The sequence below is a fragment of the Podarcis liolepis genome, assembly GCF_965112155.1.
Source record: "Podarcis liolepis genome assembly, chromosome: 2".
In the NCBI taxonomy this organism is placed as follows: domain Eukaryota; kingdom Metazoa; phylum Chordata; class Lepidosauria; order Squamata; family Lacertidae; genus Podarcis; species Podarcis liolepis.
Window position 1 is genome coordinate 112335162 of NC_139555.1, and position 16079 is coordinate 112351240.

At 47.1% G+C, this 16079-nt stretch overlaps 1 protein-coding gene across 7 annotated transcripts in view; it reads right to left on the reverse strand.

Annotated features, from left to right (window-relative positions):
* Nucleotides 1-4131: 4131 nt before the first annotated feature.
* LOC310701800 (macrophage mannose receptor 1-like) overlaps nucleotides 4132-16079 on the reverse strand; it is a 210937-nt gene continuing 198989 nt past the window's right edge. For 3 of the 7 annotated variants that reach the window (XR_014523104.1, XR_014523105.1, XR_014523106.1), the window contains 6 exons: nucleotides 14654-14995; nucleotides 13739-13843; nucleotides 8922-9008; nucleotides 6814-6954; nucleotides 4482-4892; nucleotides 4133-4428 (listed from right to left, as the gene is read on the reverse strand). Coding sequence is in view for 1 of the 7 variants with exons in the window: in XM_083493196.1 (XP_083349322.1) it covers nucleotides 4561-4892; nucleotides 6814-6954; nucleotides 8922-9008; nucleotides 13739-13843; nucleotides 14654-14995 (1007 nt within the window). In the remaining 6 variants the exon portion in view is untranslated. Of the gene's footprint in view, nucleotides 4893-6813; nucleotides 6955-8921; nucleotides 9009-13738; nucleotides 13844-14653; nucleotides 15111-15374; nucleotides 15616-16079 lie in introns of those variants that run through there. The other 4 variants (XR_014523107.1, XR_014523108.1, XR_014523109.1 and 1 more) reach the window with 3 other exon arrangements.

The window sequence follows — 16079 nt, forward strand, 5'->3', positions numbered from 1 at the left end:
GCAATCCTTTACATTTCTCCCTGTTAAAGTTCATCTTGTTTGTTTTTGCCCAGTTCTCTAATCTGTCAAGGTCGTTTTGAAGTGTGATCTTGTCCTCTGGAGTGTTAGCCACCCCTCCCAGTTTGGTGTCATCTGCAAATTTGATCAGGAGGCCATTGAGTCCATCATCCAAGTTGTTGATAAAGATGTTGAATAAGACAGAACCCTGTGGCACCCCACTAGTCACTCTTCTCCAGGATGAAGAGGAACCATTGATGAGCACCCTTTGGGTTCGGTCAGTCAGCCAGTTACAAATCCACTGAGTGGTAGCATAGTCAAGACCGCATTTTACCAGCTTCTTTACAAGAATATCATGGGGCACCTTGTCGAATGCCTTGCTGAAATCAAGGTAGGCTACATCCACTGAGTTCCCTTCATCTACCAGGCTTGTAATTCTGTCAAAAAACGAGATCAGGTTAGTCTGACATGACTTATTTTTCAGAAATCCATGCTGACTATTGGTGATCACAGCATTCCTTTCTAGGTGCTCACAGACTGTTTGCTTAATGATCTGCTCCAGAATCTTCCCTGGTATTGATGTCAGACTGACTGGGCGGTAATTATTTGGGTCCTCCCTTTTCCCCTTTTTGAAAATAGGGACAACATTTGCCCTCCTCCAGTCTGCCGGGACTTCGCCTGTTCTCCAGGAATTCTCAAAGATGACTGCCAGTGGTTCTGAGATCACATCTGCCAGTTCTTTTAATGCTCTTGGATGCAGTTCATCTGGCCCTGGAGACTTGAATACATCTAAACTAGCCAAGTATTCTTGTACTATCTCCTTAGTTATTCTGGGCTGTGTTTCCTCTGCTTTCCATTACTACTATCTCCCTTCCTTTTGCATGCTTGGCCATCTTTTCCAGGAAGGCATCATCTATGTCCTCCGTTTGGCTTGGGGATCTATAGTAAACTCCCACAATGAGGTCTCTGTTATTCTTCTCTCCCTTAATTTTGACCCAAATGCTCTCACTTTGGCTTTGAGGTTCTAAATCTTGGATCTCTTCACAGGTATAATAATAAAATAATAATAATAATAATAATAATAATAATTTTTATTTATATCCCACCCTCCCCAGCCGAAGCCGGGCTGAGGGCGGCTAACAACAGTACAAAAGTACAGCATAAACAACATTCTAAAGTCATTCATTATAAAATTAATTACACATCTCTGACATATAACGCCACTCCTCCTCCTTTCTTGTCTGGTCTGTTTCTCTGAAATAGATTGTATCCCTCCATTATTACATTCCAATCGTGGGACTTATCCCACCAGGTTTCAGTGATGCCTATTATGTCATATTTAGTTTGCTGTACCAAGAGCTCAAGCTCATCTTGTTTATTTCCCATGCTTTGCGCATTAGTGTACAGACATTGAAGTCCATTAATCATTCCCCCGTGTCTCTTATTTAAGGATTTTTTCCTCCCACCACTAGGTCTGCGTGCTGTTTGCTCCATTTGGTCTATGACATTTGGATGGATCAATTGATAGACTCCTACCTTCAGGAGCACTGTCTCCCTCCCCCACATTAGTCAGTTTAAAGCCCTCCTGATGAGGTTTCTGAGATTTTTGGCAAAAACATTCCTCCCAACCGTTGTGAGGTGCAGCCCATCGCTTGCCAGAAGTCCATCTTCAAGAAACTGCAGTCCAAACCGTTCCTGTTTACACCATTTGCGAAGCCAGCTGTTCACTTCCACTATTTTTCCCTCTCTCCCTGGGCCACGTCGTTCAACTGGGAGGACAGATGAGATGACTGGCATTGCTTCCAGGTTCTTGGGAGGACTTTCCCCCACTATCTGATTTTAATTAACCAACCCTTTCCCAAAGAAAATACCTCTGTGATTGAGTCGAGGAGTTCCTGCACGCGGGGTGCAACCTTAGCCCCAAAGAAGCGCTGGAGCTCAAAGCAGCAGCCTGGAAAACCCTGTCCACAATTGTACAGTGGCTGCATATTACCAGCAAGGAGGGGAGAAAAAAATAGGAAACACTAATAACTGGGAAGGTGGGGGATGTTACTATTATGCAACATCCTAATTCTGAGGATATCACAGTTATGTAATTGTGGTTTGCTACATCACTTTTCTGTGGAAGGGTAAGTTCTCAGGCACTTCTCATTAAAATAATAATAATGAAAAAGGAGTACATTGCTTATGTCCTTTTATCAGTCAAATTGTATATACTAGGGCCGTGGTTCACAAACCTTTTCTGCCACGGACCACTTGAAAATTCCTGAGGGTCTTGGCAGACCACTTAATGATTTTTCTTCCTGTTGTAGCAACTGAAATGTACCGTGCTAGACAATGTGTGGTCGACATTGAATGAGGTTTGCAAATTACCACTTACGGTCTGCAGGCTACAGTTGGGGAACTCCTGTGCTAAGCTACACAACTGCTTCCAGTTCACACCATCCTTTCTCCACACACAGATTTTGAAGTAAACTCACGGCGCTTGTAGCCAGCTGCGTAAACCACACAGATGAGTCAGCCGGTTTTGTGCCTATTCTGTTACCCTTCTGGGCCAGCTTTTAAGAAAGGTCTGTGTGTGGTTTAACTGGGTGCAGAATTTACCTTCTTGAGAATATCCGTTTCTATGAAAGTGAGTTTTTAGTTCTCGTGGTTATGAAGATATTCAATATCGTAAGTCCCAATAAGTTCTGGAGGGGCAGGACGAGAGTTGAGAGAAGGAGCTCAAGAAGTTGCCAACTGATGACTCTGGAAGAGGGTCCAGGAGGGTATGGAATCACAGAATTGTAGAGTTTGGATTCATTACATTTACTGTATATCCCACCTTTCATCATAGCTGTCAACCGTCCCTTATTTGGCGGGAGACTCCCTTATCCCAGCGCTGTGTCCCGCTGCTGTCCCTTATTGATGATGTCCCTTAAATTTCCCGGGTTTCATGCTCGCCCGGCTCGGGAGGGAAGCAGCGGCTCGGGGTCCTCCGCCTTGAGAGAGCAAAAGAGAGCGTGCACATGAGCTGCCACGTCTCCGTCTCTCCCTTTTCCCCCTCAGGGGTGCGTCATGAGGAGACAGGTGGCGATGGGCGCCCAGGCAGCCCCTCTCTTGTGAGACTTCCGCTGCACTGCCAGGGGAAGCCAGAGGTGGCAGTGGCAGCAGCAGCTGAGGAGGCGGCCTGAGGGAGGAGGAAGAGGAGGGGATGGGGAGGGACACAGAAGGCGCTGCAACCGCCTCATGCCGGGCTCACGGGTGCCGTGGGAAAGAGTCTCCCTCCCTCCCTCCCTCTCAGGCGGGGAAGGGCCGATGGAACTCCTCGCTCCAAGAAGACGGCAGCCCTGACGTGCTGCTTAGCATACCCTCCAACCAGTGCAGCATCCTAATGTAGTGATTTCCCCCTCTGCATCCCTTCCATAACTCTCTTTTTATAAATCATTTGTCCATCCATAGTTCAAATTTTTACAAGTTTTCTGTCAATCCTACCAATGTATGTAACTCTTTACGATAGCTTTTCAACTAAATTATAAACTTCCCCCATTCTTTATTAAAGAGGTCCTCTTCCTGGTTTCTAATCTGCCTGTAAGCTTTGCCATCTCGACGTCATTCATCAGTTTTGTCTGCCCCTCTTCTTTGGTGGGAGTTGTAGACCCTTAGGATCTAGTCCAACCCCCTGCAAAACACAGTCAGTGGCAGCCAAAGCAGCCTGGCTCCATCAGTGCCGGATTTCTGTATAAGCTAAGCAAAATCCCTTATTTTGGCTGCTGATCCCTTATTTTCAAATCTGTAAGTTGACAGCTATGCCTTTCGTCCAAGGAGCTCAGGTACATGGCCTGCTCCCTCTGTCCGTTTTATCCTCACCAGTGGCGTAGCGTGGGTTGTCAGCACCCGGGGCAAGGCAAGTAATTTGCGCCCCCTACCCCGTGGATTTGCGCCCCCTAACCCGTGGATTTGTGCCCCCTAACCCGTGGATTTGTGCCCCCTAACCCTAACCCCCAGGTGTTGCGCCCGGTGCGGCCGGCCCCCCCTGCACCCCCCACACTACGCCACTGATCCTCACAACCCTTTGAGGTAGGACCAGGCTGAGAGACTGTGACTGGCCCCAAAGTCAGTATCCCAGGCTGTGTGTATACCTATTGGATTTGAAGTTGCTTTTGCAAAGGAAGTAGTTTTTCCACTGTGGAATTGCATTTATATATGGACTTGTCTTGTCACTTGTTTTTGCATGCGATAATGCTTTTAATATTTTTATACATGTATTACTTTGGGGAGATTTTTACATGCACTTGTCTTTATACAAGGAATCGGGGGTGGGGTTTTTTTAACATGTTTATTTTGTCTACTGTCGATGTCTTTACAATGAAACCCTTTTAATGGGAAGCGATGGGCTCAACCCATCAATCAACACAATTAATCACAGTCGAAAGGGACGCCAAGGGCCATCTAGTCCAACCCCCTGTAATGCAAGAATCTTTTGCCCAACATGGGGCTCAAACCCACGACCTTGAGATTGAGTGTCTCCACCGGCTAAGCTATCCCTGCTGTCATGCCATGCATCGTTTGGCCTTCGGAGTGCTATTCACACACATAGTACAACTCCTGCTCGCAACACTCGTCTTCCCACAGGACTCCTTCCTCCGTGCCTGTCCCTGCCCCACAGTTTCCCCATAGGGGATCGCTCGGTTCCCCTTCCCGCCAGCTCTGAGGCTCCTCCACGGCGCTCCCATTGGCCCAAACCCAGTAGCCCCACAGCCCGTGGCGGTGCAGCCCCAGCCAAGCCTTCAGACCTGGCTGGAGCACGACCCTCCTGGCCAGGACCTGGCCTCTGGCGTGGCAGGCAGCCAGAGCTTCGAACCAGGTGCGGTTTTCCTGAATGACGACAGGGCTCTGATCCTGCAGGGGTCCCGCTAACAGCAAACAGAAAGAGAGAAGAGGTATTAGAGCACGGGTCAGCAAACTTTGTCAGCAGGGGGCCGGTCCACTGTCCCTCAGACTTTGTGGGGGGCCGGACTATATTTTGAAAATAAAAATAAAAATGAACAAATTCCAGTGCCCCACAAATAACCCAGAGATGCATTTTAAATCAAAGCACACATTCTACTCATGTAAAAACATGGTGATTCCCGGACCGTCCGTGGGCAGGATTGAGAAGGCGATTGGGCCAGATCCGGCCCCAAGGCCTTAGTTTGCCTACCCATGTATTAGAGACACCCTTTCCCCACCCCTTTACATTGGTACCTCGGCTTACAGGCGCTTCAGGTTACAGACTCCGCTAACCCAGAAATAGTACCTCAGGTTAAGAACTTTACCTCAAGATGAGAACAGAAATCACGTGGTGGCAGCGGGAGGCCCCATTAGCTACAGTGGTGCTTCAGGTTAAGAACAGTTTTAGGTTAAGAGCATACCTCCGGAACGAATTAAGTACTTAACCTGAGGTACCACTGTATTTCCCTTCCTCAGCTGTGGGTGTGATTGTTTCCAAAAGCCCTACGGATGCTTAGCCATGAGGCTGCTCTTCAAAATCAGAGAGGATCCCTTGTGAGGATGCCAATGTGAACACCCACCACCCTTGGGCAGTGACCGGGGCTCACCGCCATAGAAGCCCACCTTGGTTCCCCTTCTTTGGCCCTCCCACCCCAATTCCCCTCTGGCCAACAGCTGACTTGGCAGCAGCTCCCAGAGCTCAGAAGTTGCTTCCTTTTAAAATCCCCCACAATATCCCAGATGCCCCAAAGCAGTGCTGGAACCGGGGATTCTGGGAAATTAAGATGGCGGACCAGCTTCCCATACCCAGCCAATGCCTCCAGGACTAGTTGGTCATAACCAGTGAAGCCTCACATGGCTACAGTCTCAGGCGGGTCTTCCTTGATACACTACAATGCGCAGGATATTGAGGTGTTGACATTTCTCCAGAATCTGCATGGTAGCCAAGTGGACCCTCAGCTGCATGAATGGCTTTGACCAGGGAGGGAGGGAGAGATGGATAGGCTAAGGGGAGATGTTTATGTTCGTTTCTGTTTGCCACTGAGCAGTGCTTTGGAGTCACAGGACTCTGTTTACATTCCGCACATTCCATACTGTTGGAAGTCTCATGGGAGACGGATGTGACGTACTGTTTTCCTGTTCCTTTGTTTCAGTTGCTCTCTGCTTTCACAGAGAGAGGAGGTATATTTCTTTGCTGTCTGCGTAGTAAGAAATAAAGCATAGCTATATAGCCATAAATCTCATCACTTCCCTGTGCTGGAAACTCTGCTGAACGGGAATGTGCCTGAGGCCTCATCAAAGGCTCAGGTCGTTAATTATCGTCGGAGGCGATTCCAAAGGACTCGGCCGGAGGAAAATGAGCTTTATCAGTTTGGCCGAGCAGAGATCCCGACAGTTTAGTGTGTGTTTGCATAGCCTCCAACATGTTGAGTCCCAAAATTGGGACATGCATTCTCTTGTCCGTGCGCCAGCACAAGTCATGGAGCCCAAAAGACACATTTTTTTTCAGGGTTATGCTCTCACTGTGGCCAAAAATGCACATTGTGCCGTATCGTGCGAGATTGTGGCCCTTCCAAAAAATCACTTGGGGGCGGGGGCGAGATTTCGGCATGACAATATGGTGCCTAAAATGACCGCCATGCTCTCGCATGGGAAAAACAGGGTGTCCCATTTTTTCCTGGGACATTTTTGAGGGGGGGTGTGTTTGTAGCTTATTGCACAAAGGAAAAATGTCGCTTCATACACTTTTTTCCCAGAAGAAAATGTGGCCGTCAGAGTGAAAATTGCCCCCCACCCCACCCTGCCACAAAGGCAACCAAACGGTGATCTGTCTCCAGGATGTACCTTTTGTTAAACTGGAAGCAGAGAAAGTTGCCAGCTCCATGTTTCTGGTCCCTTGTTCAGGCCTGTGTTGTGTTGAGGAGAGATCCTGAACTGCAGTGGGATAAGGCAGCTCGTTTCCATCAGTAGTTGCAGGGTCGTACCCTAAGGAGACAAGATACCCAATTATTTTGCATTTGGACACAGACCAGCCCCAGCCATCAGGCATGATGGTCGGAGGCGATGGGACTTGTAGTCTGGCTACATCTGGAGTTCCACAATTTCCTCGGGAAAAGCTGGAACTGGGAGACTGAGCCCAGAGCTTAGGTAAGCATAGTTTTTTGGGGATTAAGAAGAGAACCATGTTTTCACAGTGGCTAACCAGATGCCCAAAGGGAATCATAGAATCATAGAATCATAGAGTTGGAATAGACCACAAGGGCCATCGAGTCCAACCCCCTGCCAAGCAGGAAACACCATATGGTATTACTGGCGATTACTGGGAAGCATATGGTATTACTGGCGAGTAGGACTCTTGAGCCTTCTTCAGTTCCAGGACTGTACAGTGGTACCACGGGCTACAGACGCTTCAGGTAACAGACTCCGCTAACCCAGAAATAGTACCTTGGGTTAATAACTTTACCTCAGGATGAGAACAGAACTCGTGTGATAGCGGCGTGGCAACAGCGGGAGGCTCCATTAGCTAAAGTGGTACCTCAGGTTAAGAACAGTTTCAGTAAGCACGGATCTCCAGAACGAATTAAGTTCTTAACCCGAGGTACCACTGTAACTGGATTACTGATAGGCAGGCAATATGTGACCTTAACCAAATATCAAGAACCAGGCCTCTGGTTCTCCCCATCCTGCTCTCTTGTGTATTGTCACTGTTATAGGAATTTTAAGGTCTTATATATATAAAATAATTGTTCATAACTGTACAAGGCAAACACATACATACATACATACATACATACATACATACATATGTAAGTAAACTACATGTCTGGAAATAATACAGGAAAACAGTCCTTTTGACTCTTCCAGTGACCTCAAATATTTCTCTGCAAGGAGGAAAGAAATGGAAAAGCCTCCCCATTGTCTCTTTGTTCACAAATCCTGTCTTAAGGGTGTGTCTGTGTATGAACAAGGTGAGCCTGGGACCTGGACTCAGGAATTAAGTAGGTAGTTATCATCACAAAAGAGTGGCCAAATGGCCCAGGTAATGCAATAAATGATCCATTATCAGGTATCCTGGCAGACAGGAGAAAAACAACACACTCATATTTCTGCTGTAGACCGCCCCTTCTGTGATGTATGTATGATGTATTGGGGGTGGTCTTGAGCTACAGGGGAGGCAATTTCAAATGTCTATATAAGAGTTTGCACACCAATGTTCTGGGACTCCTCCTCCCTCCTGCATGGGGGGGGGGGCAACCCTGTTGCAATAGCTTTAATAAAGATCAAGCTTACTAGCTGCTTTGGTTTTCTCAATATTCTCTGGCTGGCCTCTGTTATTTTCTCCTACCGATAGAGAACCTACATAAGAACTCAATTCAGGCTCTTTGGTAACCCATAAGGGGAAAGGAGCAGCTTTTTTCTTATCTTCTTCTTCTTCTTTGGCGATCACTCGTAGCTGAGTAAGATTGTCTTCCATAAAAACACAGTTTTAACAATGAGTCCGTAAGTGACTGTGGCGGCCAATTCTGGACCCACACGTCCTTCCACAGTGGGGACATTGGTTTCAGGGCAGGAGCTGATCACGGTGTGAATTTGCCAAGCGTGCCTTCCTCCTAGCACGTTTCTCCCTTGCGTCCTGAGTTCGAGCGTCTTCAAAGCCCATGACACCTTTGGTAAAGGCTGTTCTCCAACTGGAGCGCTTGTAGGCCAGTGTTTCCCAGTTGTCAGTGTTTATACTACATTTTTTTAGATTTGCCTTGAGACAGTCTTTAAACCTCTTTTGTTGACCACCAGCATTACGCTTTCCATTTTTAAGTTCGGAACAGAGTAGTTGCTTTGGAAGACGATCATCAGGCATCCGCACAACATGACCAGTCCTTTACCTTTTTTTCTTATAACATCACTCTTTTCCATTTCCCTTCTTCACTCCTCCAGGCTGTCTGGAAAAAACTCACCATCGCTGGATCCGGCTGAGAACCGTTTACTTGTCACAGGTATCCAGGAATCTGAAGCTGCACCACTTGCGGTGGGAGGGGAAGTCACTAAGAGGAAAGATTTTAAGAATTAGTCCCACCGCCATTCACTACCTTCCTCCCCACCCATCCCCAAAATATTATAGGGTCGTAACTTAGATACAAACAGCTTTGTGAGTATTTGCGTTGTGGGGGAAGTCGAGTTGAATTCTTGACTTTAGAAAGCCACATCCTGGGACCTGTGTAAATTATGCAAAGGAGCTGAATTTGCATCGACCGGTTTTGCAGAATTTGTTTGGCTTCTGGCGTTCAGGGGATAATCCCCTGGCCGCAAGAAACCATGGCTGTAATCTAGGCTTAATGCTAAGTCTCTCATGATTATTCTCGCACAGCAAGATGTTCTCTCCCTATTCTCCCCCTGTGTGACCCCCCTAAATTTGTTCTGGCTGTTTACCACAACCCCGTGGAGCAGATTTGGGAAGGGTGCAAGGGGTGGAGAAGGGGGGGAAATACCTGTTGGGCAAGCAGAAATCGTAGCGCCGAAGGGACAGAGCAGTTGAATACCGCCCATAATGCGGAAGCACCCTGAGCCACAATATTAATACTGTCAACCATGGTTCTTGCTCTGTGTACACATCAGGGGTGGGAAACCTATGAACCTTCCCATGTTGTTGGACTACAACTCCCATCATCCCTAACTTGTGACAGGGATGGTGGGTGTTGGGATCCAACAATATCTGCCAGGCTGCAGGTTCGCCATCCCTGGAGTAAGGGATATGGCTTCCTACTTGCGCCCACCTCACTCCAGGAAGCCCTATGAGGCGCAGATACCGCTTCCCTCAGTGTTGAAACTGAGGATGTTTCACCGGCCTGCAATCTGAGATTTTCTAAGATTCCATTGATACCTAGGTGTGTGGCAATCTTGTACGCAGCTCTGATTCTGACCGTTGCTGATAGATATTGAGCCATCTGATGAAGACCTGCATTTTTAAAATGAAATTAAAAACCATGCACCATCTGCTTTAGCCATCTGTTTTACAGTGAATAGGGCAGCAGGAGCCAAAGGTTATCTGGTAATTAAGGTGCCTGGTCGAGGTAAATGTAAAATATATGGCTATTTGTCTGCCATTTATGGATAGAAGGAAATATAGCTCTTTGTCTCCCATAAAAGGTAATAGGAAATGGGTGTATCTTTTATGATTGGTTCTAGCAAACAGCCAATAGGAATTTCAACCAGGCTGATTGGACAGAGGCAGCCAAAGGAGGAGCAAGGGGGCTGGGCTGAGGGAATATAAGTGCTGGCCATCAGGGCTGGAAGGGCAGAGCTTTGGTAACCATATACCACTGTGTCTCTCATTTACTTGTCTGACAAATAAATTATTATTTTAATTTCTCTATTGCTGCGTTGAATATTTCATTCCAGCTAAGCATTAACCACAAGCAGGGTGCTACAATATGTCCACTCTTAAATCACAGGATGAACATTTCAGTCTGATGCAGGAGCTGGCAATGAGAGCTTATGCCAGGGGTCAGCAAACTTTTTCAGCAGGGGACCGGTCCACTCTCCCACAGACCTTGTGGGGGGCCGGACTATATTTTGAAGAAAAAAATGAACGCATTCCTATGCCCCACAAATAACCCAGAGATGCATTTTAAACAAAAGCACACATTCTACTCATGTAAAAACACCAGGCAGGCCCCTAAAATAACCCAGAGATGCATTTTAAATAAAAGGACACATTCTAATCATGTAAAAACACACTGATTCCCAGACCGTCTGTGGGCCAGATTTAGAAGGCGATTGGGCCGCATCTGGGCCCCAGGCCTTAGTTTGCTTATCCATGGCTTATATGGTTGTGGTAAATGGATCCAAATCAGAATCAGGGAGACACGGGTTCGAATTCCAACCGCAAAATGCATTATGTGGCCTTGGGAAGGCCGTGTACTCACGGCCTAAGCCACTTCAGAGGATAATTCAGGAGATGAGATCCTTGGATGCGGTCTTCCATTGGTCTGACTTGGTTTAAGTCAGCTTCCTAATATAGTAGAGGACTGGGCAATATGGAACAACACAACCAAGAGGCAAACTAATAGCAATGAGGGGCTGGATAGAAATCTGCTTTTCTTGAAATAACATTTGTTTGTTTGTTTGCTTTATAAAAATATTTGTATACTGCTATATCATCAAACATAAATACATCAAAGTAGTTTGAAGCAATAAAACCATGAAATAGTTAAAAGCAAACATCAATTAAACATTGTAGAATGTTGGTACTAAAGGGTTAAGAGGTAACAAGTCGCTCTAATCACTGAGCAGCTGGAAGTCATTAAGCATCCAGGAATGTGAGTTAGTTTGTATAAATAGTCAGTTCACCCTTGTGTTTTCTCTCTCCCCCCCCCCCCTGTTTGCTAATATGAGTTAAGTTTAGAGTAAAGTTTTCTTTATGCCGGAGATAAAAGCATGTGTGCTTTATCGCCAGGGTTTTTTTCTTTTGTAAATAAATAATAATAATAATAATAATAATAATAATAATAATAATTTATTATTTGTACCCCGCCCATCTGGCTGGGTTTCCCCAGCCACTCTGGGCGGCTTCCACAGAAACCAAAAAACACTAAAATATCATACATTAAAAGCTTCCCTGAATAGGGCCGCCTTAAGATGTTTTCTGAATGTCAGGTAGTTGTCCATCACCTTGACATCCGATGGGAGGGCATTCCACAGGGCGGGCGCCACCACCAAAAAGGCCCTCTGCCTGGTTCCCTGTAGCTTTGCTTCTCGCAATGGGGGAACCGCCAGAAGGCCCTCGGCGCTGGACCTCAGTGTCCGGGCAGAACGATGGGGGTGGAGACGCTCCTTCAGGTATACAGGGCCGAAGCCGTTTAGGGCTTTAAAGGTCAACACCAGCACTTTGAATTGTGCTCGGAAACGTACTGGGAGCCAATGTAGGTCTTTCAAGACCGGTGTTATGTGGTCTCGGCGGCCGCCCCCAGTCACCAGTCTAGCTGCCGCATTCTGGATTAGCTGTAGTTTCCGAGTCACCTTCAAAGGTAGCCCCGCGTAGAGCGCATTGCAGTAGTCCAAGCGGGAGATAACTAGAGCATGCACCACTCTGGCCAGACAGTCAGCGGGCAGGTAGGGTCTCAGCCTGCGTACCAGGTGGAGTTGGTAGACAGCTGCCCTGGATACAGAATTGACCTGCGCCTCCATGGACAGCTGTGAGTCCAAAATGACTCCCAGGCTACGCACCTGGTCCTTCAGGGGCACAGTTACCCTATTCAGGACCAGGGAGTCCTCCACACCAGCCCGCCCCCTGTCCCCCAAAAACAGTACTTCTGTCTTGTCAAGATTCAACTTCAATCCATTAGCCGCCATCCATCCTCCAACCGCCTCCAGGCACTCACACAGGACCTTCTTGAGTTCCAAAGTGCTTGCTCCAGGATTATTCATTGAAAGGTACTGACTCTCCTGCCTTCTTCAACCGCTGCACGAAATTCTCTGCTGAGATAAGACTTATGGCGTTGGAAGCGCACTGGATGCTTACTTAACATTAAACTAATTAAAGTTTAATGGACATAGAATAACAATAGGAAGTGGATAGCTCAGTTGGTTTACAACAGCAACAACAACACCACCCCGCTCCTCTGGCTGGGTTTCCCCAGTCACTCTGGGCAGCTTCCAGCACATATGGTTAGTTCATGGTGCTGATAACGCCAAGGTTTCAGGTTCGATCCCCCTAAGGGACATTGCAGGGGGGTTGGACTAGATGATCCTCAGGGTGCTTCCAACTCTATGATTCTATGAGATTCTGTTAGAATAATAACAACATCAAAAAAACGAAGATCATGGCCACTGGTCCCATCACCTCCTGGCAAAAAGAAGGGGAAGAAATGGAGGCAGTGAGAGATTTTACTTTCCTGGGTTCCATGATCACTGCAGATGGTGACAGCAGCCATGAAATTAAAAGACGCCTGCTTCTTGGGAGAAAAGCAATGACAAACCTAGACAGCATCTTAAAAATCAAGAGACGTCACCTTGCCAACAAAGGTCCGTATAGTTAAAGCTATGGTTTTCCCAGCAGTGATGTATGGAAGTGAAAGCTGGATCATAAAGAAGGCTGATTGCCAAAGAATTGATGCTTTTGAATTATGGTGCTGGAGGAGACTCTTGAGAGTCCCATGGACTGCAAGAAGATCAAACCTCTCCATTCTTAAGGAAATCAGCCCTCAGTGCTCACTGGAAGGACAGATCCTGAAGCTGAGGCTCCAATAATTTGGCCACCTCATGAGAAGAGAAGACTCCTCGGAAAAGACCCTGATGTTGGGAAAGATGGAGGGCACAAGGAGAAGAGGAAGACAGAGGATGAGATGGTTGGACAGTGTTCTCGAAGCTACCAGCGTGAGTTTGACCAAACTGCGGGAGGCAGTGGAAGACAGGAGTGCCTGGCGTGCTCTGGTCCATGGGGTCACGAAGAGTCGGACACGACTAAACGACTAAAGAACAACAATGCTCAATTGCTCCCCCTAGAGGCAAACAGAGGAACCACCAGGTTTTCACCCACCTGTGTGCCCCTGCACCCACGAATCTTTCCCTGGCACCTTCAGGGTCCTGTTCCCCATCCCCTCCACCACTTGCTGAAATCAGGCTTGGGGAAAAGTCTACTACTGCAGCCAACAGAAGCGGGTGCTGGGATGTGCAGCTCCCACAGCCGTTTCTGCCACCAGCAATATGCTTGCAGGACCCAACCCCCCACCCACCCAAAAAAAGTTGGAGATGCCCGGAGGTTTAGGATACCTACCAGCGATGGTCGACTTTGGGGCAGGAGTCAACCCGTCCTTCTGGTCAGGTATGGAGCGGCAGTTTAGCAGGAGTTGGAGAAGAAAAGGAAGAGCACCTGTAGACCCTGAAAGGCAGAATATAGGAGACCCTTTTTCGAAGTGATTCTTTATCCACGCTTTGCTTCTCTTATTACTAGGAACTATAATTTCCCCCCTCTCAGGACTCCCAGCACCCTTAAACAAATTACAGCTGCCATTACAGTGGTACCTCGGGTTACAGACGCTTCAGGTTACAGACTCCACTAACCCAGAAGTAGTACCTCGGGTTAAGAACTTTGCTTCAGGATGAGAACAGAAATTGCGTGGCGGCAGCGGAAGGCCCCATTAGCTAAAGTGGTACCTCAGGTTAAGAACAGTTTCAGGTTAAGAACGGACCTCCAGAACGAATTAAGTTCTTAAACCCAAGGTACCACTGTATTCTGAATGGGAAGGTCATGGGCTTTAAATGCGTGTTGAACGTTCTTTGAACGTGTGGTGTGGATTTAGGAGCTGAGCTTTTCGAATAACGTAGCCAAAACAGGGGTACAGCGGTACCTCGGGTTAAGTACTTAATTCGTTCCGGAGGTCTGTTCTTAACTTGAAACTGTTCTTAACCTGAAGCACCACTTTAGCTAATGGGGCCTCCTCCTGCTGCCGCGTCTCAGGAGCACAAATTCTGTTCTCATCCTGAAGCAAAGTTCTTAACCTGAAGCACTATTTCTGGGTTAGCGGAGTATGTAACCTGAAGCGTATGTAACCCGAGGTACCACTGTACTGAGACACAAGAGGGAGGTAACAGCATGCTCAGGTGTGGAGGTGTATTGTTTAGTTCTTGTTCTTATTATGCGTTTTTGTGTTTTTCATCTCGTATTTTTGCGTTGCCACTCGCCACTCACCTTTGCAGCACACAAAAGGATGTTTCTGTAGGCATTTCTCTTGATACCACAGGCTCTCGTTCATAACCGCACAGCTCTCCGAAGTCCTGGACGCTGGGCTCCACTGCGTAAACTTATAGGGGTCGCCATTAAGCCAGACCCAGGAGAGGCCCTGGCGGTACAGCCCGATCCAGAACGAGCAATTGGGGCAGAGGGAGGCAGCCTGTTCCATATCCCTGTCATCCCGGAAACCTGCCAGCCGGGTGCCCTGTCGAAGGCAGTAGCAATGGGCTCCCAGCATGGTTTGTGGGTCCTGGATGAGGAAGTATTCGCGGTCTGAGGACAGGAGCGATGCCATGGCGACTGTGTAGAGAAAGATAAAAGAGAAAAGGCACCCAAATATATCCAGTATCGAAAGGTGGTCGGGCTAGACATAGGGTCCTTGCTAACCCCACAGTTCTATGGTTCTGAACCCTGACTTGCCATATTTTTTGCTCTATAAGACTCACTTTTCCCCTCCTAAAAAGTAAGGGGAAATGTGTGTGCGTCTTATGGAGAGAATGCAGGCTGCGCAGCTATCCCAGAAGCCAGAACAGTAAGAGGGATTGCTGCTTTCACTGCGCAGGGATCCCTCTTGCTGTTCTGGCTTCTGAGATTCAGAATTCCCCCCCCCCCCTTGTTTTCCTCCTCCAAAAACTAGGTGCGTCTTGTGGTCTGGTGCGTCTTATAGAGCGAAAAATACGGTACTCTGTCCAGATTTCATGACTGGAAATCATAATGATTTATCACATTAAGCTGCCGTTTTCTGAAAACAACAGGAAGATTTAAAGGAACTATTAGAAATGACTATCAAAGCAGTAGAGATATGAGGTGACCAGAGCTCCCCCAAACTTGAAGCATGGGAAGTCCCAATAAAAAATTAATAATTTGGCAGAATATTTGGATTAATTGATATGTATATGTATAATTTGGAATACTTAATGTGATTTAGATTGTTAAAATGGTAAACTTAATAAAAATGATTTTTTTAAAAAAAAGCTGCCGTTGTTCTGAGGCGCTTTGGACAGTTAGCACTGGGATTTTAAAAAAAAAAAATCCTCACAACAACCCTGTGAGGTAGATTAGGCTGAGAGTCAGTGACTGACTCCAAGGTCAGAACCCCGTGAGCTTCATGGCTGAGTGGGGATTTGAACCCCACTCCAACCAGTACACCACACTGGCTCTCTAAACGCCAGGATTGTTCCATTTTAACCTTTCAGCAACCCCTCTGAGGTAGGGTGAGAGGTGGCGACTTGACTCCAGATTCAAAGTAGGGATTCAATGCTCATGTTTTCCAGGCCCGGTTCGAGTACCACTGCTTCTTCTCCTCTAGAGGCTGCCTGCTTTATTTATTTATTTTTTATAAAATATTTATTAGAGTTTCAGAAAAAGGAATTACATAAAATCA